General features: G+C 37.7%; 1 protein-coding gene across 7 annotated transcripts in view; it reads right to left on the bottom strand.

Moving 5' to 3' along the window:
• LOC127811310 (transcriptional adapter ADA2-like) overlaps positions 1-25,602 on the bottom strand; it is a 67,265-nt gene that overhangs the window by 620 nt on the left and 41,043 nt on the right. Inside the window, exons 2-11 of one of the 7 annotated variants that reach the window (XM_052351054.1) lie at positions 25,363-25,459; positions 13,765-13,830; positions 13,525-13,650; positions 13,351-13,426; positions 12,957-13,017; positions 12,816-12,874; positions 12,601-12,696; positions 7,238-7,460; positions 6,920-7,130; positions 2,844-3,585 (exon numbers count right to left, since the gene is read on the bottom strand). In XM_052351054.1, coding sequence (XP_052207014.1) covers positions 2,965-3,585; positions 6,920-7,130; positions 7,238-7,460; positions 12,601-12,696; positions 12,816-12,874; positions 12,957-13,017; positions 13,351-13,426; positions 13,525-13,641 — 1,464 coding nt within the window. In that variant the 5' untranslated portion in view covers positions 13,642-13,650; positions 13,765-13,830; positions 25,363-25,459 and the 3' untranslated portion in view covers positions 2,844-2,964. Of the gene's footprint in view, positions 1-226; positions 545-2,843; positions 3,586-6,919; positions 7,131-7,237; positions 7,461-12,600; positions 12,697-12,815; positions 12,875-12,956; positions 13,018-13,350; positions 13,427-13,524; positions 13,651-13,764; positions 13,848-25,362; positions 25,460-25,602 lie in introns of those variants that run through there. The other 6 variants (XM_052351052.1, XM_052351053.1, XM_052351048.1 and 3 more) reach the window with 6 other exon arrangements.

The following is a 25,602-nucleotide window of genomic DNA, read 5'->3' as shown; positions in this document are numbered from 1 at the left end:
AAAGGATGACATTTCAGGATTCTAATCCTATCCACAGCAAATATAGATATAAAAATTTGCCTAGTTATGACTTTGAAACTAAAAGCTGTAGAGGAACCTATGAATCATGGCATGATTGGTTGGTTTCTGGGAGATAGTTATCCAAGTGAACCAAGAAATAACTTACTGAAATTTAAAAATAAAGATCCTTTTACCAATAAGAGGTATTGGAGCTTAGGATTCTTACAGTTTCAGAAAGTAGGTCAGCCCCTGGAAATCCGATGACATCCCAATTATCTAAGGAGCTCAAAATAGCTTGTCCTCCATTTGTTGAATGAGAGTCGTTGCCAACAGATTCTGCTACTGAGGATCCCCGTTCATTTCCACAAGGGCTGCTATCAGGCTCACTTTTAAGATGGTTTGCCCTTTGCAGAAATTTACCACCAGGGCCCGCTTGAGCACCGTCCTTCAACCTACAAGCACTTTCACCAGCTTCACTTTTCCCCTTTTGCTCAATATACCTTTCAGCCTGAGCAGATGTGCGGCAGCCAGCAGCTCGAGCATCCTGCACAATTATTTATGTTATGGCAATAAAATAATCTATATATTTCTCAAAGTGTACAATACAAGAGTATATATATACATACAAATATTTAAAGTTAATTACACTAATACCCCTTATCTTATTTAACACTCCCCCTCAAGCTGTAGCATATATATTAAGCATGCCCAGCTTGGTACAAAAATAATTCACACGAAAACCTCTAAGTAACTTAGTGAGTAAATTGACCAATTGATCGTTGGAACCCACATATGTTCTAACTATATCCCCAGAGAGTACCTTTTCTCTAACAAAATGACAGTCAATTTCAATATGCTTGGTTCTCTCGTGAAACACAGGATTAGAAACAATATGCATTGTAACTTGGTTGTCACAAACCAATTGCATAGACTTAACTTGGATAACTCCTAACTCCTCAATTAATTGTTTCAACCACACTAGCTCACATGTTGTTACGGCCATTACCCTATATTCAGCTTCTGCACTGGATTTGGCGATAACAGTTTGCTTCTTACTTTTTCAAGAGACTAAGTTTTCACCCACAAATACACAGTATCCAGATGTGGATTGCCTGTCACTAAGTGATCCTGTCCAATCAGCATCCGTATATCCCACAATTTGACTGTGCCCATGATTTTGATACAATACACCCCGACCAGGGGTAACCTTAATATATCAAAAAATACGTATCACTTCATCCCAGTGGCTGTCATAAGGTGAATCCAAGAATTGACTTACCACACTCATAACAAATAAAATATTAGGACGAGTGACTGTGAGGTAATTAGGTTTCCCAACTAGTCGACGGTGACGCCCAGGATCAGAAAGAGGCTCCCCTGTCTCAGTAACAACCTGATATTTGGATCCATAGAGGTATCTGTGGGCTTACATTCAAGCAATCTTGTCTTCTTTAGCATATCTAAGGCATACTTCCTTTGAGAAATATAGATGCCTTGTTTTGACCGAGCTACCTCAATGTCCAAAAAATATTTCAAAGAACCCAGATCCTTAGTCTGAAATTGTTGGTGAAGATGTGCCTTCAATTCAATGATACCAACATCATCATCCCCTGTAAATATTATATCATCAATATATACCACTAGAAGAATGTGGTGGCCAGACTGAGAGCGATAAAACATAGAATGATCAGATTCACTCTGAGTTAACCCAAACTTAAGAACAGCTAAATTGAATCGACTAAACCAAGCTCGAGGAGACTGTTTTAAACTGTATAAAGATTTTCAAAGGTGACACACCAGCTCAGACTCCCCCTGAGCAACAAAGCCAGGAGGTTGCTCTATATACACCTCTTCCTGTAAATCGCCATGAAGGAAGGCATTTTTGATGTCCAATTGATGAAGAGGCTAGTGAAACATAGCAACAAGGGATAAGAAAAGACGAACAGAGGAAATCTTAGCAACAGGAGAAAATGTATTGCCATAATCAAGACCAAAAACCTGAGTGTAGCCTTTGGCAACAAGCCAAGCCTTAAGACGATTAATCCGGCTGTCTGGGCCAACTTTAACAGCGTAAACCCAACGACAACCAACAGTAGACTTACCCTTGGGATGAAATACCAAGTCCCAAGTCCCGGTGGAATGTAAAGCAAACATTTCTTCAACCATAGCAGCCCGCCACCCTAGATGGGAAAGAGCTTCGGGAACAGATTTAGGTAGAGAAACAGAAGATAAAGACGAAACAAAAACAGAATATCCATGGGACAAAGAATCATAGCTAAAAAATGTGAAATGGGATGGAAAGTGCTACAATGATGAGTACCTTTACGAAGAGCAATAGGAAAGTCAAGATCAGAAGCTGAAGGCGACGGACTAGAGGAGGCAGAACTAATCGGCGCAGAGGATGATTCAGGAGACGGCTCCCTCGGACTAGCGACGACAGGCAGTGCTGGTTGAGTCACAGGTTGTGGATGCCGTTGATAGACCTAAAGATTGGGGCAATCAAGGCGAGAGGTAAAGGGCGGTGGAGATGGAGATGATGAAAGGTCAAGAAAACGAACAGGCAAAGGTAAGCCATCAGACATGGACTTAGAGACCTCAGACGAAGAAGGAAAATAAGGAGATGACTCAAAGAAAGTAACATCCGCTGAAACAAAATATCGAGTTAATTGAGAAGAGTAGCAACGATACCCCTTCTGAAGGCGAGAATAACCTAGAAAGACACATGGATCGAGCGGATAGCTTATCACGACCTGGGGCAAGATGGTGAACAAAGCAAGTACTCCCAAAGACACGAGGGGGAAGAGAATATAAGTCAACTCGAGAAAAAGGAACAAAATGAGGAATTTGGTCATTAAGGACAAAAGATGACATTCGGTTAATTAAGTAACATGCAATTAAGACAACATCACCCCAAAATTGAATCAGAACATACATATGAAGAAGGAGCGTGCGGGCTGTCTCAATTTAATGACGATTCTTGCGTTTAGCTACCCCATTTTGTTGTGGGGTTCCAGGACACGAAGTTTGGTGAAGAATCCCATGAGATGCCATATAAGATTTAAATGGGAGAGACAAATATTCAAGAGCATTATCACTACAAAGAACACGGATAGGCAAATTAAATTGAGTTCTAATTTCAGCACAAAATGTAATGAATACTGAAAATAATTCTGAACGCATTTTCATTAAATGTAGCCATATAGTGCGAGAGAAATCATCAATAAATGTTACAAAATCAATAAATGTTACAAAATACCGAAAACTGTCTTTTGAACTGACACGACTGGGATCCCATACATCTGAATGGACTACTAAAAAGGGAGAACTAACACATTTATTGACTGTACTTGGGAAAGAACTACAACTATGTTTCCCAAGTTGACAAGACTCACACTCTAAGGAAGAAATACGAGAGAGATTGGGAACCATCTTCTTGAGATTGGGAAGAGATGGGTGCCCTAGCCGACAATGGACTTGTAGTGGGGAAGTAGTCGTCGTGCACGCCACTAAGGAAGCAGGGGAAGATAGATAGTAGAGGCCATGAGACTCAAGTCCCGTGACAATCGTTCGTCCGGTCCTCTGATCCTGCATAAGAACAGAATCAGACAAAAAAGTTATAGAGCAATTAAGATTACGAGTAAATTGACTAACAGAGAGCAAATTAAAGGAACATTGTGGTAAGTGGAAAACAGATGACAATGGTAAAGTAGGGAGAGGTGATGTGCCAATACCCATGACTGAGGCTTGAGAGCCATCAGCCAATGTAACAGAAAGTAGAGACTGCAAAGTTTGAATATGAGATAAGAGAGAACGATTACCAAACATGTGATTAGTGGCATTGGAGTCGAAGATCCATGGGCTAAGAGAAGATGAGAACTTAGTAAAGCAGGCAATAGGGTGGGTTATCGGTGTCAGCAAGGGACGTGACAAGTGAAGTAGCCTGTTGTGTTGCCCGAAGCTGAAGGAACTAAGTGTACTCCCCCTCGGAGATAGTCATTGGTGAGGAATCATTGGGTGTGATAGATGCCTGACCCTCCGAAATACCAACAACCATGTTAGCAGTACTGGTTGCCTGAGGTGGATGACCATGTAGGCGATAGCAGGTCTCTCTAGTGTGACCAAGACGATTACAATAGGAGCACTGGGGCCGAGGACGACCACCAACCTGACGACCACGACCATGATCAGTCGGGGTCGTAACAAGGGAGAAGTGATCTCCAGGTACGGACACACCACGATCAGCAGTAATAGAAGAGGCTCTAAGTAGCCTGGCAAATACCTCTGTCAAAGGTGGGAGAGATGCATTGCCGAGAATCTATCTTAACAGATTCGAGCTCCGGTCAAATTCCACGAAGACAGAGGACAATAAACATGTGATCACGTTGTTGTTGATGTTTCTTGATATCTGTATCAAATGGCATAAATTCATTAAAATCGGTAATAGAAGTTTGGAGCTTACCCAAATACGTGGTCATATCCAAATCAGCCTGTCGTAGATTGAATAAAGCACCAATCACATCATAAATACGAGTGATGTCACTCGTATACAACTCACGAGCCTGAGTCCATAGGGCACTACACTCCCGAAGAGGTCGAAATATCGGCATCAAGGTCGGCTCAATAGTCTGCCACAGTAAACTCAGTAACTGTGCATCCACCTTCCGCTAAAGAGGTTGATCTTCTTCAGGAACAATTGAAATAGTCTTTGATAAATGATCCTCAAGACCATGTCCAAGAAACTAAATTTCAATTGCAGATGACCAAGCAGAATAATTTTGTCCACTCAACTTCTCCGTGGTAATAACTGGTGTGCCTAAAAAATAGGGAATGGTTATAAGTGTGGACATGGTGGAGCGGCTTGTGGATGAAGAGTGTGCTGATGATGAAGACATGATGCAGAAAGAACAACAGATCTGGAGCAGGTTGGGTTGCACGATCGAAGAGATGGAAGAACAGATCTGGAACAACAGTGGCTAGATCTAAGCGGGAGCAGCTTGATCTGAAGACCGATGGTCAGATCTAGGGTCGGCCGGGAAGAGGATGGTCGGATTTGGATCGGCGAGGTGACGACGACCAAAGATTAGAGAAACCGCTGCGAGAGCTGAGGGTGGCCGACCGGAAGAAGAAAAGGTCGCGAGATCTGGGCGCGATTTGGGCCGTGCAAGCTGGGCGACAATAGATCTGGGCGGCGACCGTGCAATCTGGGTGACGACGGATCTGGGCAGCACGATCTGGGTGCACGAGATTTGGCCACATGATCTGAGAGACAGTCGTGCGATTGGTGGCGACATTTGGGCTAGGGTTTGTGGCTCTGATATCATGTTATGGGAATAAAATAATTTATATATTTCTCAAAGTGTACAATACAAGAGTATATATATACAAACAAGTTTTTAAAGTTAATTACACTAATGCCCCTTATCTTATTTAACAATTTAAAAATTCTATCAAGACATCTGCTTGGAAAAAAAAGAATGGGCATAAAGAAACATCATATGACTGGTACCAAGTAAAAGCTTGTGGTTTGATAAAAAAGGGCACTGAAAAAACATATTTTAAAAAATAGCCCATAGATCATATCTGTGGAATTGTTAACCACCATCTCATCTAAAAATTTAAAATGTTAGATGGAGAGTTAATTTTATTTTATATTATTATTTTTATTATCAACACGCTTCTTCACATGTGGCCAGACTTTATTGCATAATTAATTCGGACACACGCAACAAATGAAATATTAGATTAGCAGTGAGATTTGAACTTAAAATCTTTGCCTGCCCGCATTGATAGTATGTTGGATTGTTAACTACTACCCCATCTAAAAGTTTATATTATTTGATAGAGGGTTAACTTTATTTTTATACTATTATTTTTATTCCCAACAATATCATTAAAACAACATATCAAGTTTTTATCCCACTATGGGGTTGCTACATAAATTTTAGCTTACAAGTGATTTTAATCTATGATTTTATCTTTTGTAAAGCCCTTATTACTCATATCAACCTAGTTGTTCCCATAGAAATTTTCTTAGTCATCCTCAACCACTTTTGCTAAATACTTGTTCCATTTCATCCATTCCCCCTCACAGGAACATTTATTGGTTTTCTTGTCATATGATCAAACTATCTTAATCGTGTCTTATGTATTTTATCTTCAATTCCAATTACTCCAACCTTATTATAAATATGTACGCACAATAAATATGAATTTGTAGTCAGTTTATCTATATGCATATATTTGATAGCATTTTTGTATTAGTATTAAATTTATAAATAAACGTATATATTTTTTAAAAAATATAGTAAACACAGCAATAAATCCAAAAAACTAAACCAAAATATACCAGTACTGACACATACCAAACCAGGAAAAAATAATACGCTGCTTGGTACAGGATCGACTGCTATGGGGCACACATAGATGTTGTCAGAAGGTTAAATTGTATGGCTATCAATGGAAAATAACAATATTGTGATTTTTTGGGAGGAGTGTCATGGCCATAACACATACAAGTTTTATATGCTCAGCTTTGACCTTGTGATATCTGCAAGCATGGATACAAATTAGCACTATGACCTACAAGGTAGCATCTTTACAACTAGTCCCTATAGCCTAGTTATTTGGTGGGTTTCTTTAGATTGGGAACCTGGTTCAAACCTAAATGCATAGAATAGACAAATAAAAGTCATGGATATCATAAAGGAAGATAAAATTTAAGAACCTTGACCTTTTTCTTTTACTTGAAATTTTATTATCCTAGAATTGGAATTTCAGAAAGAAAAGCATATGAAAATAAATCTATAATCCTATTGGTAAAAGTAATTTGAAGACAAAAATAAAGTATGCATGACAATTTTGCCTCCCTTACAATCTCCATTGATGTATTCTAAATTCAATGGTCAGGAATGTGTCAAACCTGAAGGTCTTGTATCCTTCTCAAAATCCGGTGTTCCTCAATGACACTCCTAAGCAGTTCCTCGTGCTCTTCTTTTGAATGAAATCGCATGAACACCCTGTAACGCTGGCATATTTCCTTCTCTTCCTGGGAGAGGCTCATCTCAAAAGGATCAGGGAAAAGTAAATTCCTTTCCAGTATAAAATCTTTCCTGCGTTTCCTTTCATCAAGCCTGTGAAAAAGTTCCAGGTAAATATCTCACATCTCATCTGACTGCATGGTAAACATTTAACCAGAGATCTCTTGAACAGAAACAAAAGAGAAGACATGTTAGCATACCTTTTCAAGTATATACGCAACACTCTTAATTTCAATTCATGTTCAGCCTCAGCGTCTGTTTCTTTGAATTCCATGTCTGCCAGCAGCTGTTCAGCGTCATTATCATATTCAATTTCAAACTCTTGCCTCTTGGAGTTGTAACCACTTAGCTCAGTCATGGAAGGTGCCTCATCCCCAGATGTCCTAGGTTTTTTCTCACCAATGCTCCTGTCTGCATGAGAGTCTATTGACAGTAATTCACAAGGAAATAAACTAGGCATTTAGTCCTGCAACAAAAAGAATAAACAGATGCAGTTTCCACTTCAAGAGGCCAACATAGAGAATAAACCCAAGGTACGTCTAATTTCCTAGATAATGAGGCCAGGATTGGACCAGGGAAGCCCAGTCCCTCCTGCCAGTGTTTGGGAGGTCAAATAGTCTAGTATCGGTCCTATTAGGAAAATTGGCACTGGCTCCCCTCCCTCTATTTCAGTTATCTTTCCCTGTGTACTTTTGGCACTTCTCAACAAGAACGGCTTTACATTTGTCTTAGTGGGTTGGCTTCCAATGAATTTCTTGTTTTCTATTTGATTTTTTTTTTTTTTTGTTCTTCTTGATCTTATGCAGGTTTAGATAAGCCCCATGAGTTCAGGCTGATTTTCCCCAGTTCATGCTTGAATTTATGATTTAGATCGGTGGTCTTTATTATTGGATATTCTGTAGTATCTCTTCCATCAGATTCCATATCCTACGCATTTATCCACCCCTAGTTATTCTACAACACTAAAAATGACATGCTATTAGAAATCTGGCTGAAATTCTGTTTATATGCTCATAATATATGCCTGTTTCATCTATTTTGACAATTTTGTACTATAAATTGAACAGAATCCCAATTGCAATACTTACAATCTGTATAATCCTATTTCATGATTAGATTTTCCGATGATGATGTTAGTATTTGGTTTTAGGTTCACTTGTCCATTCACATATTCTCTCTCCCCACTCACCAACCACCCCCCAGCACTCCCCCCCCAAAAGAAAACCCCCAACCTCCCCACCCCCAAAAAACACACACCCACCATTGAAATTGCCCACATACAGTTGCACTGTTTTAGTGTTTCAACTAAATGTAGGGATGATAAACACTTAAAGAGTATCAACTGGATGTAAGGATGACACTATAATTAAGAGTCATTCAAACATTGTCATCAACACATACACTTTCCCTGTTTTAGTGCCATAACTAAACGAACGTTTTATGTAGAAATCCAAGAATTGTTGTCATCTTATCAGATTGCATTATGTAGAAAAGAATAAAACAATCATGTGCTCTTTGCTTTAAAAAATAAACTAACAATTATTGTCAGCCATTACTAAAGTACACCTCATTTTGTACAAGTGGTTTCATACTGCTTTTTCCCCATTCTTGTCACAACCACACACACCAAAAGTCATGTGTGGTATCACATACCTTTTCCCATTCCTATCTCACACACGCACACACTCCTCTATTTGCACATATGGCTTCATATGCATTTTTCCCATTCCTATTGCGCACCCCCTTCACCTTGAAGGCGGGATTTCATATACCTTATACTCATTCCTATCTTGCAATAAGAAAAAGGGTGTGCCTAGTATGAGGCTCCCCACCTTTCAAAGGTCAGGAGATTGTTTTATGCAGTCTTACCCTTTTTGTAAGGTCCCATATTTGTAATGAATAAAATGTATCATGTTTCGTTACTCCGTGATGTTAGAATAGTCGTATTCAAGGATCTAAGAGAGATTGTCAATTTTGGTCAGCCAAATCAATGGAGGGAAATATCCGGGATGTAAGTATCCAAAAATAAAGGCATATCTATGCCAAGTGTTTCAAAGCAAGATTTTTGACACTGAAAGAAACCAAATTAGAGACAGTTTTCGGTATAGCTACGACGTAGGCTGAAAAACCAAATTATCATAAGGGACTTCCAGGAATTCAATAAAACCCAAAAGAGGTTCATATTTAGTATGTAAAACAGCCCTTCAGTGGTTTCGGATTGAAACGAAAAGGTCTACGGTCAAAACATAGATTCGGGTTTAAGTGTAATTTCTTAATTTTGCTCGAGGGAGGTTGAAAAGACGTTATTTCCGAATCTTCAGGGATGAAATGAAAGGTATAGAGCTTGAGGGTTGTAATGGAACTATTGGGAAGCTTAGGGACTTCAAAGAAAGAACCAAAGTGAAATTGAAAATTTGTAGAGGGGCTAAAGTGCAATTTTTGCAACTTGAACAGTGAGGTGATTGCCATGGCCAACCAGCCACCTTTCGGCCATGGGAGGCTGAGGAAGGTGATAAGGGATGCTCAGGGTTGGGCCTAGGCCGACATTAGCCACAAATGTGGCCGATTTTTTTCATTTTTTTTGCCAGATTTTGGTGAATAATTTGAGGGGTTGAGTGATGATGTTTTGGCTTGATCTGGGGAAGGTAGAAGCTTTTGAGGCGTGGGATTGAGTAGTCATGAGCATTTGAGAGCTCGGGATTTCCTATAAATAAGAAGTTATGGGATAACCGAAATTCTTCAAAAATTTATCTCCCAAATTCGTGGGTTTGAGGAAAATTTGAGGGAGAAGGATAAGGGGTTTTTGTTCCTCATACTTTTAGGATCATTTCTGAAAATTTTGGTGAGATTTCGTGTTCATTTAAGTGGGTTTTAAGAGTTCGTCGGAAAATCAGGCGAGTCTTGAATCCGCAGGTTTGAGGAAAAATTGAGGGAGAAGGATAAAGGGAGTTTGTTTCTCATATTTTTAGGATCATTTTTAGAAATTTTAGTGAGATTTCGTGTTCATTTGAGCGTGATTTAATAGTTCGCCGGAAAAACAGGTGTCGCCGGAACCGGATTGTAATTAGTCGATTTAAGGCACTTCCGGTTGTTTTTTCGAATACCCAAGGGCACCATTGTGATCGGATTGAGGAGATCTTCTAGGAGGTGAAGTTGGATCAAGCATTAAAGCAAGTTGCAGGTCGCCATCACTAGAGAAGATGACCGGAGAAGGTAAAAAAAAAAGAAAAATAGGAAAAAAAGAAGAAAAAAAGGAAAAAATATGAGAAGATTCTGAAAAATTCTCAGAAAATTCCAAAAAACCCAGAACACTATTTTGGGTATTATTGTAGAGAAAAGTTTGGGAAATGATTTGAGAAATATTTAATTTTTCAATTTTTGAGAAAAATAGGAGAAAAGCCAGAAAAATCTGGAAAAATTCCAGATTATCTGGAATAGTATGTTATGAATTTTGGTGTAAAAATATTCGGAGAAATATTTGAGTAGGTATTTATTTTAGATTTTTCAAAGAGAAAAATAGAAAAAAAAATATAAAGAAAAATGCAAAGAAATTATGAAAAAATGGGCCTTGATGTTCATTTAAATAAATATGATGAATAGGGTACTTTGAGGCTTGAGGTGAAGTGATTTGAGCAAAAAATCGAGATTGTGCACGATAATCGAGGTTGGGCACGCAAATCGAATCAGTACGCATTTTTTGAGGTATTTTGAACATCGTGCAAAAAATAAGTGGTTCAACCCAAAATTAGTTTTATGCAAATAATTCTATCATATTGACATGCTATGTTATGCATCATGTAGAGTGCATTTACATGTATTGATGACGAATTATGCATATGTTCACGATAATATTATTGATCATGCTACACATAAGGGTTTGGGATTAGGGATTGGCGTTGCTACTCTGCCAAGGGTACACCCATACACCTCGGCCTGATAAAGAGGCTGTTAAAATGGAGAGTAGCAGTCGGGTGCGGTCGACTCAAACGAAAGGAATGATGTTATGTTGCATTGCATACATGCATGAGATATGAATGATGTACCCTTACTTAAATGATTCATCATCTAACGTGTGTTATGCCCCTAGAACATTCAAACGTTTCAGATGGGGTTTGTAGCGAATGCACGAAAATGGACGAGATGTAACGATTCAAGCTGTCATGGTTTTAATAAAGATGTTTCTCTGCATTTTTCTTCTTCGTGAAGAACCAAATATGTCATGGTTATGTTATATTTCAAGTCATGTTGAAAAGTTTATGTTATGTTTTAAGTCATGTTGAAAAACTTATGTTCTGTTGATGAATAGTCTTGTATTATGGATTATGTTTGAAACGATCATGTAATATTAATACGATTTGATGTATGCTTAGGTTCGATTCATGCTTCCGCTATTGGTGAATACCTAGCCTAGCATTTATGATGTATGACGGTTCTCATGCTAAGTAGGTAAATGGGAAAGTTTGGGTATTAATGTGATGTTGAGATTGTTTTTAAGAAAAAAAAAATATATCCCAAATTTCTTAAGTTATAACATGCTCGAGAAGGTGGAGTGTTACACTTTATGTGCAAAAAGGTTGTTTCCACAACTCAAACGACTTCCCAGTTACAAAGAAGCAACCATAGCATTGCTACCAAGGCTTGCCCTCTTACACAAACCCATGGGAAAAGAAGAACGAAAAACTGATCGTCATGTTTGTGAGGAAACATGGACACATTCCTTTGACAAGACAAGGGATGCACAGTGCACTGCCTAACAGGTTTAGGCCTGAAGATGTGGCGCTAGACTGTCATTCCAAAAGTAGTCCATGCATTGCTATTTTACTTTGCAGGAAAAAAAAAAAAAAAAGGTGTTACCATGTAAACTGAGAGAGTGAGATAATAAGATATTCTTGCTTGATTAGCTGAGGCAAGAGAATGAAAGAAACTAAAATAAGAGTAATAAATAGCAAAACCAAACTAAATAATCACGTGAACTGCATTGTGTCTCCCAGCTTGCAGGTAGGTCCACTGAAGACAGTAAAATACGAACGGATCTAAAAATTTTAAGCGGGTAAGATTCCAACTTTTATGTTAGTAAGATATAAATATGGTCTCACATGAGTCTGAGTTCATGCTCAATGGTTTAAGGGCTGATATTCTTAGAACCATGCTTGAGGCTTTATTTTTAAGTGCATAGCCTCTATATGGGATTTTACTCATGACAAACTCTCCCCTACCTTCTACTATTTTCTAGGACAATAAGTCCCACAACAAAAAACAATCATATGCATGCATAAAAGAAGGAGAAGCTAAAACCCATTATCATCTAGTTTCTAGGATAATAAGTCCCACAAATTTAAAAAAAAAAAAAAAAGAAAGAAAAATACCATAGTATGCCATAAGGTAAACCTGAGGCCTGTTATCATCAAGTTTCTAAGACAATAATCCCACAACAAAAACAAGTTATATTATGTCTAGTTGAATGTCAGCCCAAATAACTGTGTCCAAACAAATGACTGAAACAACAGAGTACAACAGAGTACAACAGAATATGCACGACACGAAATAGAATAAGAAATCCTACCTTCCATTTTTATTCCATCATGGCCATCCTTAATTTGAGTTGCCCTCTTAACTGCACTAGCAGATTTGACACCATTGCTACCACCAGCACCTACACCTATATCTGATTTATAAGGAACCTCACAAAGCATACATTATGAATGCTGTAACTTCATATCCCTATATTAAACAACAAGCCTGACCATCAATATGGCCCCAGATTGTTGTCTTCAGTACCTGAAGTTATGGTAGAAGAAGATCTACCAGTTGGACCATCCTTCCTTTGATCTTCAACCCTGTTCAAGCAGTAAAAATAGTTAAGCATAGAGAACGAAAGAGCTGCTAGGAAAATGCTACAGACTGACAAGTCAGACATACTTGACTCTTGCAGATGGTTGAGGTTCTTCTTTCGGAGTAAGTTCCACAGGTGAAGCAATTCCTGAGACACATATGATTATCAATTTTCATGTGGCTAAAACATATTGAATGGCACCACAGGGACTTGAAAAGGATAGCCAGTGGTCAGTCAGTAATGAACTAATGCTGACATTCTTTTGTAGAGGGATAATTGGTTTATCATTAATGATCTAATGCTCTCTTATTTTACAGCAGATCGTGCAAACAGAAGGACAACAAATTTATGAGGTTACAAAAGAAGCTTGACAACCATTAAAGAAATGATAGCCCACTGGATTGGCAAAAAAGTGTCAAATTTATACACTACTAACTCCGAAACAGAGCTACAACAGAATTAAATCATTAAAAATCTAACCTTTCTTAGCTTCACCTTGTTCCTTAGCCATAGCAAGGAGTTCCTCTCTGTTTTTTCCCATAACATGAGACATGTCCTAGAATGATATTGCATGAGATATATATAATTATGATAGTATAGTTAGAATATACATATATGTGCCCTTCAAAAAGAAAAAACGTAATTATTGTATACCGGGAGAGGAAAGCATGGTGAGTTCATGTATATAGCATTATAGTGGTCAGTACATTGCGCTTTGCTTTTTGTTCCAACATGCTCTGCAACTTCGGCCCAGTTCCCCAATCCATACATTTCAATACCCTGGAGAAAAGAACTTGTAATAACATCTACGATAAGGCATAAGCACATCCGTCACCCAATTATTAAATGAAATAATATGAAGATAAAAAAGGAAATTATTAGAGGGAATGATACCTCTAGAAGTAATATCTCCTCATCTGCATTCCAGTCTGGGCATATTAGGGGGAATGATAAATTATCCTGTAGCAAACAAAAAACTTGAAGTATATCAAGGAAATTATTTTTGATAAACAACATAACAGAAATTAGAAAGGCTAACGGAAACAGTAATTTTTAACACCCCCCCCCCACCTTCCCCTACACCCACCCCCCCTGGGCCAAAAAAAAACAAAAAAAGGAAATGGTAGTTCCAAAATAACAAGACAGGAAGAACTGTTGAAAAAATATTATTCAAACAATGCTTAGAAAATCTAAGAACACATTTTAAACCAAAAAGGAAAAAAATAATCCACAAATAATGTTTCAGATAAAACAGAAAAATAGTGAAGAAAAACAAGTAAAAACACCCACCAGCGTGCTAACTATTGCAGTTTTATATGTAAATATATAGACCCGTTACTTAGCAGGAAAATATATATAGTCCTGTGGAATTGGTGGCTAACAAACCTTATAAACAAAATAATAACAACAATAATAGTAAGAGAACTTGCAATCCCAGGCTACCTGTCCTCATTAAAATGAAACCAAGCATATCGGCTATAGCAAACATATTATTATCAAATTTGATTGTGACAACCAGACTTTACACACAGTTAGATATTACCATTAACAAAAAGAAACATACGATTAACAGAAAAAGTCTTCTAAGATCCTTAAGAGCACAAAATATGACAACACTTTAATTGTGTTTGTATGGGGTCATTGACCCTGTCAGTTTCATTTGGAATTTCAAATTCCAAATTCATTGTTTGTTTATGTAATTGTTGGAAGCATTTGGATTTGGGTCTAAATCCACCCTGGATTTGAACTTGAGAAATAGAAAGATTTGAAATGACACCCATATAAGTGTCATTTCAAATGACAGAATTTAAAATGCAAGTATTTCAAATGACATTTAAAATTCCTTTATCCAAATGCATAAAAGGAAATTCCACTTTTCTGTAATGCAATGAATTGCAACTGAATCATATTTAACAGCAATGAGATCGATCTTCAGTCTGCTGCCTTGTGCATGCACTCTTATTGCTTCCATCTCATGGAAGCTTTCTAGCATCCTTAGCATAAGCACCGTTAAAAGACTCCCCCATGCCTCAACCTTTGCGATGATCTGCAAGACCTCAGTTCCACACTATGAGAGTTGTCAAAGATCTCAAGGTCTACAGCAACTCTAAACATGTGCCAAACCCTAAAGTAAGTGCGATGCCACAGGTTTGAAAATGAAAGTTCTTTGTGCTGCACAATAAGCAGAACTTAAATGCATCCAAAGTCACCATGTGCTTTTGCGAAAACCATAACACATGTCTTTATTATTATCAACAAAACCATGTAACACCACCAACCTATGAGAATCAAAGATTAGAAAACAACAGAAGAAGAGAATGATAGAAAGAATGCCTCGATCAAGTTTGTCATTGAATGAATAACAAAACATAAGATAGCTGATATTTATACTTAGCTATTAAAACAGAGAAGCCGAGCCTTACTAACAAACTTAACAACATAGATACATCATTAAAATGAATAAACAACAGCACTAAACACAAATACTATTTGTTGTTATTTTCTTCAACATTTCCCCTTAGTTTAGACCTCCCTTCAGACGTGGAATTCCTGTGCTTCTTTATGATATATAGTCTCTAGCAAACTGTGACTATATAGGGGAGAGCTACAGACCAATCTTGTTACGTAGAAAATGCGAACGATCACGAGGCAAACACTTGGTAAAAATGTCAGCCACCTGATGTAAAGTAGGCACATATCTGATCTCAACTACACTTTTTTCAACCTTTTCTCGAACAAAATGCACATCTATTTCTATGTGTTTAGTGCGGGAATGAAAAACAGGATTTTCTGCTATGCTTTTGGTTGCCATATTGTCACATCACACCACAAAATAGGAATATGATGTAGATCCCAACTTAGAAAACAGAGATTGTAACCACAAAATTTCAGTAACTCCTTGAGCCATGGCTTGATATTCTGCTTCACCAACAGACCGAGCCACCACCGACTGTTTCCTAGAACTCTAGGCTATCAAGTTGGAACCAAGAAACACACAAACACCACTAGTTGACCTTCGTGTAATCTTACATTCAGCATGGTTAGCATCGGTGAATATAGTTAAAGAAAGGCAATCTGTCATAGGTCTAAATACCAACCCCAAACTAATTGTGCCCTTAAGATATCGAAGTAGACGCTTACAAGCCAACCATTGCTCCATTTTAGGGAAGGATAAGAACTGACTCAGCTTATTCACCACAAATGAAATATCAGGCCTAGTATGAGTCAAATATTAAAGAGAACCAATTAGAGTCCAATATAGAGTAGGATCTAAAAACAGTTCTCCCTTATCAGTAAATGAAAACCTAGAAGTCAGAGGTGTACCACAAGGCTTACAATCTTGCATAGAAGCCTTCTTCAGGAGATCTAAGATATATTTTGACCGTGTAAGATACATACCATCAGCATTTCTGTATGCTTCAAAACCTAGAAAATAGCTGATTGAACCTAAGGTTTTGAGAGCAAAATGATCATCTAAATCCTGAATACATGCTTTTAAAGCAATAGGGTTAGAACCTGTGACAAGTATATCATCAACATACACCAAAAGAAAGAGCACCACTATATCAGTGCGTTTAATGAAAAGAAACGCATCAGAAATAGCTCTTGAGAACCCCTAACCTTGCAATGCTGATTTCAATTTAGTATACCAAGCTCGTGGAGCTTATTTCAGTCCATACAGAGATTTCTTCAGCTTACAAACATAAGAAGAAAATCTAGAATCAACAAAACTAGCTGGTTGAGACATATAAACATCCTCCACAAGCTCCCCATTCAAAAATGCATTATTAATGTCCACTTGCTGAATATCCCAGCCGAAATGAATTGCCAAAGAAAACAAAACTCTGATAATCGGAGCCTTAACTACTGGACTGAATATTTCCATGTAATCTATTACAGGTGTTTGAACAAACCCTTTAGCAACCAATCATGCCTTGTGTTTAAAAATAGACCCATCAGTCTTGTATTTAGTCTAAAACACCCATTTATAGCCAATTAAATTCATATCTTGAGATAAAGGAACCAGTTCCCAGGTGTTGTTGCGTTGAAGAGCAGAAAACTCTTCCTCTATAGCCTGAGTCCAATGAGGATCAAAGAGAGCTTCATTGACTGAGCTAGATTCTAGGTTACTTATTAGAGCAAGAGGAGATGAAAGAAACTGTTTAGATTTAGACCGGGTGATCATAGGATGGACAAAGGGTGCAAGTACAGATTTAGGTCGAGAAGAATTTGGATAAGTAGTGGTACATGGTTGCTGGTTTGGAGATACAGAATTATCAAAGGACAAGGAGGGTAATGAAGGCTGAGTTACATGAGGAGAAGGCATTGAAGGTTGTGCTACTTGAGGAACCTTAGAACGGAAAGAAGGAAGTGAATGAAAAATAGCAGTAAAAGGACACAAAGAAGAAGACTGAACAGGACTAGCTTTTGAGGAAACAAACAAAAGTTGATAAGGAAATTTGGTAGGATTAAACTGAACATGTCTAGAAATATAAATCTTACCCAAAGGATGTAAACATTTGTATCCTGCATGAACCGAACTGTATCTAGTAAAGATACACTTAGCTGAGTGCAAGTCAAATTTATGTCAATTGTAAGGTCTTAGGTAGGGAAAACATGAACATCCAAAAGGTTGAAGGTGCAAATAGTTAGGTGCTTTACAAAGTAGCAATTCAAATGGAGATTTAAGCTTCAAATGAGCTGAAGGTAACAAGTTGATGGTATAAATAGCTACTTGAAAAGCTTCTACCCAAAATTTAAGAGGCATATTTGCATGTGATAGAAGAGTAAGCCCCATTTCGGCAACCTGTCTATGTTTTCTTTCAGCAACACCATTCTGTTGGTGTGTGTAAGGACATGTAAATCTAGGTTGTATCCCACATGAGTGAAGATAAGACAACAAGGCTTTAAATTCCCCACCATTGTCAGTCTGTAGACTTTTAAGTTTGAAGTTATATTGCAACTCAGCTAATTTATGAAAGGCAGCGAAAGTTGAGAGAATATCAGACTTTAGTTTCAAAGGGTACAACCAAGAGTATCGAGAATAAGCATCAACAAGAATAAGGTAGTATCGAAACCCCTCAATGGAAACAATGGGTGCTAGACCCCATACATCAGCATAAACCAATTCTAAAGGATGTGTTGTTGTTATTGGACAATGAGAAAAAGGTAATTGATGTAGCTTACCAAGTTTACATGACTCACAAAATGCAAAATCGGAGTTTGAACAAGAAACTCGAATTTTATTCAAAACATGTTTTAGTACATGAGAAGCAGGGTGCCCTAACCTGGCATGCCACTGCTGTACAATATTATTTGAAGTAGTTTGTGCTACATCAACACTACTAGACAATAGATCAGGAACAAAATGATTATGTTGTTTACATTTGTGTGAAGAAGAAGAATTCATAACAACAACACTCAAAGACTTGAAAGGCTTTGATGAAATAGCAAGCTTGAACTCAGCAGTACCAAAAGCTTATGTCAATTGATATAAACCATCCTTAAGTATTCCTTGAAGTAGCACTAGCCCTGAGTCCTTGTCTTTAATTACACATGAAGTAGAATTAAACTCAGCAACGACATTATTGTTTTTGGTTAATTGAGAAACACTAAGAAGACTTTTGTTCATATGTGGAATATGTAAGACATTTGGCAAATCCGGAATTGAAATAGGTGTAGTATGAGTATAGAGATTGCTGTAACTAATATGAGACATAGGCAATTTCTTACCATCACCAACAACTACTTTGTCACTGTCGTGATATGGAGAATGAAGAGATAGGTTGTTGAGGTTGGTAGTAATATGGTCGGTCGCTCCAGAGTCAACAAACTATGGAGCTTCTCCACGAGAAAAAGAAGGCAAGGACTGAGTTTCAAAGGTCTGCCCATAAGGTGACATAGAACCTATCTCAGCCATGTAAGTCTCACTAGATTAGGACCAGTTAAAAAGGCTTGATAATCTGCCTGAAATTGATTGTTAGGCTAAAATTGACTATTAGGTCTGGTAGCATTTTGATTCTGAGGAGAAACTCTCTGAAAACTCCTATCAAAACGATGATAACACCTGTCAACCAAATGACCAGGTTTGCCACAAAGCTAACAGTATATACATTGACCACCAAACTAGCCACGACGACCACGACTCCCTCTATTCACATGACCACCCCCTCGAGAATCAAAACTGTCTCTACTGTTAGCAAATCTATCACCAGATCTTGATCCATATGAAGCAACATTAACATTCATTGAACTAGCCATATCAGAATTAACAGATGAGAGAATAGACTGATTTTTGGTAACTAGTCGTTGCTCATGCATAAGCAAGAGATATTGCACCTTCTCAATATTAATTTCATCCATTTGGTAAGTAATCAAGCTGACAACAGCTTCATACTCATGATCCAATCCATTTAATATAGCTAACAGTAGATCTTTATCGCCTACAGGTTCACCAATAGTAGCAAAAGCATGTCCAATTGTTTTAATTTTTAAAATGTAGTCGCTAACAGACAGAGAATCTTTCTTTACTGAACCTCAGTTGTTGTTCCAACTGAAAGGATTTAGCCACTGCTTGTCGAGAATATGAACAGATTTTGTTCTAAAGAGTATAACACCCGAGAACTTCAACTAAGTTTGTAGAACTCAAACTTGTTAATTGATTCAATGAACAGACATCTATTTATACAAGTTCAAAGCTATCTAATCCTAATATTTAGGAGATAATATACAGCAATAATATAAATTATAACAGAACTTAAGCAATAAACAATAAAAGATAACAATCAAATCTACTCTTATTATTTCTCCTGATTTCTAGGAGATTCAATCTTCAAACTTTCTGCCAGCACTTTAGCAGTCTTCTTTATCTCTTTGTAACACTCCTATTTCACTTAGGACTCTCCAACACCCCCCTCAAGCTAAGGAATAGATATCTCTCATTCCTAGCTTGTTAATGAGAGTCTCAAAACTTGATCTTGTCATAGATTTGGTGACCACATCCGCTTCCTGTTCTACTATAGGAATATATGTCAATTTGATGTCTCCTTCTTCAATTTTCCGTTGTATGAAACTTCGCTCAATCCTAACATGTTTCATTCTATCATGTTGTACTGAATTGTTAACAATACATATAGCTGATTTACTATCACTGTAAAGCTTTGTTGGCTTTGTTAGAGGTAGTTGTAGATCCTCCATTAATCTTACTAACCAAATTAGCTCACAAATTCCTTGGGCAATGGCCCTGAATTCTGCCTCAGCACTGCTTCTTGCCACTACAGATTATTTTACTACAGATTATTTTTTGCTTCTCCATGTGACTAGGTTGCCCCACAATTTTGTGCAAAAACCTGATGTAGATCGGCTGTCTATCACTGACCCTGCCTAATCTGCATCAGAATATCCTTTAGCCCCCCTTTCATTACTCTTTGAAACAATAATCCCTTACCTAGTGTTCCTTTCAAGTACCTCAAAATGTGGTATACAGTTGCCATATGTTGTTGTGTTGGAGCATGCATAAATTGACTTATGATGCTCACAGAATAAGCTATGTCTGGACGAGTTAAAGACAAATAGATTAGTCTTCCAATTAGTCTTTGATACCTTTCCTTATCCACCTGAGGATCATTATCTCTTTTCACATATTTCCAATTTCTTTCTAGAGGAGTGTATCTTGGTTTGCATCCAATCATTCTTGTATCTCTTAGAAGATCAAGAGTATATTTTCTTTGAGATATTATCATACCTTCTTTACTCCTTGCAATTTCCATCCCCAAAAAATACTTCATTGTTCCCAAGTCTTTTAGCACAAATTCTGCCTTTAGCTTCTGTTTTAGGGCTGCAATTTCTTGAACATCATCCCCTGTAACAATTATATCATCTACATACACAATCAAAATGCATCTTTTTCCATTGGTATGTTTAATAAATAAAGTGTGGTCAGCCTTCCCTTGTGTGTAACCGAATTGAGTCAAAGTAGAGCTGAATTTCTTAAACCATGCTCTAGGAGATTGCTTTAAACCATAAAGAGATTTATGAAGCTTACATACCTTGCCAATCCTCTCTTTTTTCTCAAACCCGGGTGGAATTTTCATATACACTTCTTCTTCTAATTCTCCATTTAGAAATGCATTCTTGATATCAAATTGAAATAGCTCCCAATCTAAATTCACAGCAATAGACAATAATACTCTAATGGAGTTTAATTTAGCAACTGGAGCAAAGGTTTCTTCATAATCTATTCTATAGGTTTGAGAGTAACCTTGGGCAACAAGCCTAACCTTATATCTGTCCACACTTCCATATGAGTTGTATTTAACTGTAAACACTCATTTGCAGCCAATGATCTTCTTATTTTTTGGACTATCAACCACTTCCCATGTGTGATTGCCTTTGAGTGCCCTTATTTCTTCCATCACTGCCTCCTTCCATTTAGAATCAGCTAGGGCTTCTTGGATGTTTAGAGGTATACTCACTCCATCCAAAGTAGTAATGAAGGTCTTGAATTTAGGAGATAACCTGGAATATGTGAAGTAATTGGAGATTGGATGTTTCACACATGATCTGATGCCCTTTCTTAAAGCAATAGGAAGATCTAACTCACTGTTAGTAGCATTCTTTTCTCCCTCAGTTGCTGGACCTTCCCTCGATTCTAACAATTGGCTGAGTTGAGGAGCTGAACATTTACCTCGCCTTGAATAGACTTTTATTGGTTTTTCCATGTTCAAGTCTTCTGCTATATCAGTTTCCATAGGTCCAGCTGGGTTTAGAGATTCATGAGAGGGAGGAAGGCTCGAACAATGAGGCTCAAGCGAGGCTGGCTGAGGACAATCAGCAGCAGTTGTTGGATTTGAATCATTATTAGGAATGGGTTGAAGGACTGGAAATAAAATGGGCATAGGAATAGTAGGATCCCAATGGTTGTCCTTCATTTGAGGTTTGGTATTTGAGGAGTATAACTCATTCTCCACAAAGGTTACATCACGTGAGACAATAACTTTTTGTGATGTTGGACAAAAGCACTTATAACCCTTTTGAGTAAGAGGATACCCAATGAATATACACTTTAAGGCTCTTGGTTCAAGTTTATAACGATTTAGAGTGGTTTGGTAGACATATACTACACATCCAAATACTTTGGGAGGAAGATTGTTTAGAATCCGAACGTGAGGAAAAATAGATGTAAGGTTGTGCAAGGGGGTTTGGTATTTTAGGACTTTGGAAGGCAGCCTATTGATGAGATAAGCGGCTGTTAAGACTACCTCCCCCCAATATCTATTTGGAACGGAACTTGTGAACATAAGGGATCTAGCCACTTCAAGTAGGCGTCGATTTTTTCTTTCAGCTATTTCATTTTGTTGAGGGGTGCAAGGACAAGTACTTTGGTGAAAAATCCCATTGGTAGTTAGATATTGGCTGAATGGATAAGAAAAGAATTCTCGGCCATTGTCAGTCCTAAGAATGCAAATAGAGGACTGAAAAACATTCAAAATGAGTTTATGGAAAATCTGAAAAATAGCACATGCCTCGGATTTTTCTTTCATTAGGTATACCCAGCATAACCTTGTATGGTCATCAATAAATGTTATGAACCATCTTGCACCATTTAAGTTTGGAATTCTAGCTGGGCCCCATATATCACTATGAATCAAATGGAATGGTTTTGATGGAGTATATGGGTTTGGTTGATAAGTACTATGAGTTTGTTTGGCAAGAATGCAATGATCACACTTGAGTACCAACTTTTCTTCATTGATAAATAAATTGGGGTACAAGTGTTTCAAATATGGAAAATTAGGATGACCAAGACGACTATGCCATAATAAAATTTCAGAATCTAAGCTAGCTGTAAGAGAAAACCTATGTGAAACTTGACTAGGAGAATTCTTGTTATTGGAAAGCAAATAAAGTCCATCCCTCTCCTCAGCACTATCAATCGTCTTCCCCGAGAGTCGGTCCTGAAAAACATAATATGAAGGAAAAAATGTCACAATGCAATCCAAGTCTTTTGTTAATTTGCTCACTGATAACAGACTATATTCTAAGTTTGGCACATATAACACTGATTTGAGCAATAAATCAGCCACATAAACACTTCCCTTTCCTTTTACCAATGATTGTGTTCCATCAGCCATCAAAATATTTAGCCCCTTTTCTTCAATCTGAAAAATATCAAGTGTGGCAGTAGATCCAGTCATATGATCGGATGCCCCGGTATCTACCACCCAACAATCCTTATTTATCTTTCTAGTGGTCAAAGACAAAGGCTGATTACCTTTTTGTGCCATAGATGCTGAGTGACCTGGTGCAACATCCTCCAATTCCCTTGTAATATGAGAGTTTTGTAACAGCTTCTGTAGAAACTCAAGCTGATCATGAGTTAGACTCATACCTGTTCTGTTTTCACTAGTAGGAGCACTTGTTGCATAGGCTGATCTCTCTTTCTCCTTCTTAGGCCTAGGTTTCCAGTTTGGGGGTTTTCCATGCAACTTCCAGCAGGTACTTTTGGTGTGATAGGGTCGATTACAGTGCTCACACCATTGTTTCTCATTAGAATTATCTTCCCTCTTTGTAGTAGTAAGGGCTGATCCTGAGTTATGTTCCATTGTAGATGGCAGCATTACTCTTTTTCTGCTCTCCTCCCGTCTTACCTCTGCAAACACTTCTGGAAGAGATGGTAATTGTTTAATGCCTAGAAGTCTGCCTCTTACCTCATCCAAATCTGGATTGGGCCCTTGGAGGAATCAAAAATTCTCTCCTTTTCTAGCATCTTGCTATGCTTTTGGCTGTCTTCTGCACACTTCCAGTTAGGATCATAAAACAAATCCATCTCTTGCCATAACTCCATTAGGTTGTTATAGTATTCTGTCACGCCGAGGCTGCCTTGCTTGGTAGTCCAAATTGCAGCTCTAACCTCGAAACATTAGGCTGTATTTTCAAGATCGGAATAAATTTCTTGAACAGCCTCCCAAATTTCCTTCACCGTTTTATAGAAAAGATAGGGTCGACCTATCTTTGGCTCCATAGAGTTGATGATCCAAGCCATCAAGATTGAATTTTCTACCTCCCATCTTTGATAATCTCCTGAATCTTCTGGTGGTGTTGGAATTGCCCCAGTTAGGTAGCCATATTTTCCCTTGCCTTTTATCACCAAGGTTACAGATTGAAACTATTCTCTAAAGTTTCTCCCGTTTAACCTATGTTGGGTGATTTGCAAGGTATTGCTGTCCAATGACAGGGTGTTGTAAGACACCACAGTCAGTGGAATTGAGGATTGTTGAAGAGCCGAACTATCAAATGACTCCGCTGGAATTGGAGTTGTATTCCCACGGCCTTGCGGATCCATCTGTCTTGGATCGTGAGGCTAGATAGAGCCAAGCTCTGATACCATGAACAGATTTTGTTCTAAGGGTATAACACCCGAGAACTTCAACTAAGTTTGTAGAACTCAAACTTGTTAATTGATTCAATGAATAGACATCTATTTATACAAGTTCTAAGCTATCTAATCCTAATATTTAGAAGATAATATACAGCAATAATATAAACTATAACAGAACTTAAGCAATAAACAATAAAAGATAACAATCAAATCTACTCCTATTATTTCTCCTGATTTCTAGGAGATTCAATCTTCAAACTTTATGCCAGCACTTTAGCAGTCTTCTTTATCTCTTTATAACACTCCTATTTCACTTAGGACTCTCCAACAGAATACAAATTCTCAAGTGAAAGCCATACCTCTGATGAAGACTTGCTGTGAATTACCTGAGCGAGTACTTCTTGCTCAATTGTTGAAAACAACCATCCTAGGAGAAACTGATCCGATCTGATCCAGTTCATGTAATCTGGATTAAGAATCGATGTATCTGATCCTTCTACATTTGAATTCGACTCAGAATTCAAATTTAATTCAGGATGTGGTAGATACTTAAGAGGAGGCAAATGTTTATTGAGGAATTGCGACAAGTCATATGCCCTAACTGTGGCAAGAACTTGCGCCTTCCAGAACAAGTAATTACTCGTTCCTAACTTGATCAGGTTGTAATTAAGTGCTTTAGCAACTGAGGAGAAATCGAGTTACGAATCAGAAAGAGAAGATGCAGAAGATCGAGAGAAAGATGAAGCACTACCATTCGGATTGAAAGCCATAGCAAGCTTTGATACCATGTGAGAATCAAAGATTAGAAAACAATAGAAGAAGAGAATGATAGAAAGAAGAAGAGAATGATAGAAAGAATGCCTCGATAAAGTTTCTCATTGAATGAATAACAAAACATAAGATAGCTCATATTTATACTCAACTATTAAAATAGAGAAGCAGAGCCTTACTAACAAACTTAACAACATAGATACATCATTAAACTGAATAAACAACAACACTAAACACAAATACTATCTACTGTTATTTTCTTCAACACAACCAAACCAATACAACTCTACTAGGTGTAAGTTTTCCTTTTTCTCACATTTGATCTTTTGTCTCGGAAGTACCTTGTCATTTTCAATTGTTCCAACGTCTAACTTATCATCATTGCTGCCATCTATTTATATATGTCCTCCAGTCTTGTCACTAATCAATCTCAACATCCTTCATTGAATAAAGAGCAAGTTAAAAGGATCTAAATGTAAAAGTTAGTCATCCATTGTAGCAAAACATGCAACAAGAGTTGAAATGAGTAAAAGATGCTCCTAGCACACAGAGAAAATTAAGTCATGAATAATGATATATGA

This window comes from Diospyros lotus, chromosome 10, assembly GCF_014633365.1.
Source record: "Diospyros lotus cultivar Yz01 chromosome 10, ASM1463336v1, whole genome shotgun sequence".
NCBI classification, from domain to species: domain Eukaryota; kingdom Viridiplantae; phylum Streptophyta; class Magnoliopsida; order Ericales; family Ebenaceae; genus Diospyros; species Diospyros lotus.
The sequence above is the reverse complement of the archived record's forward strand: the minus strand, read 5'-3'. Positions and strand labels throughout refer to the sequence as shown.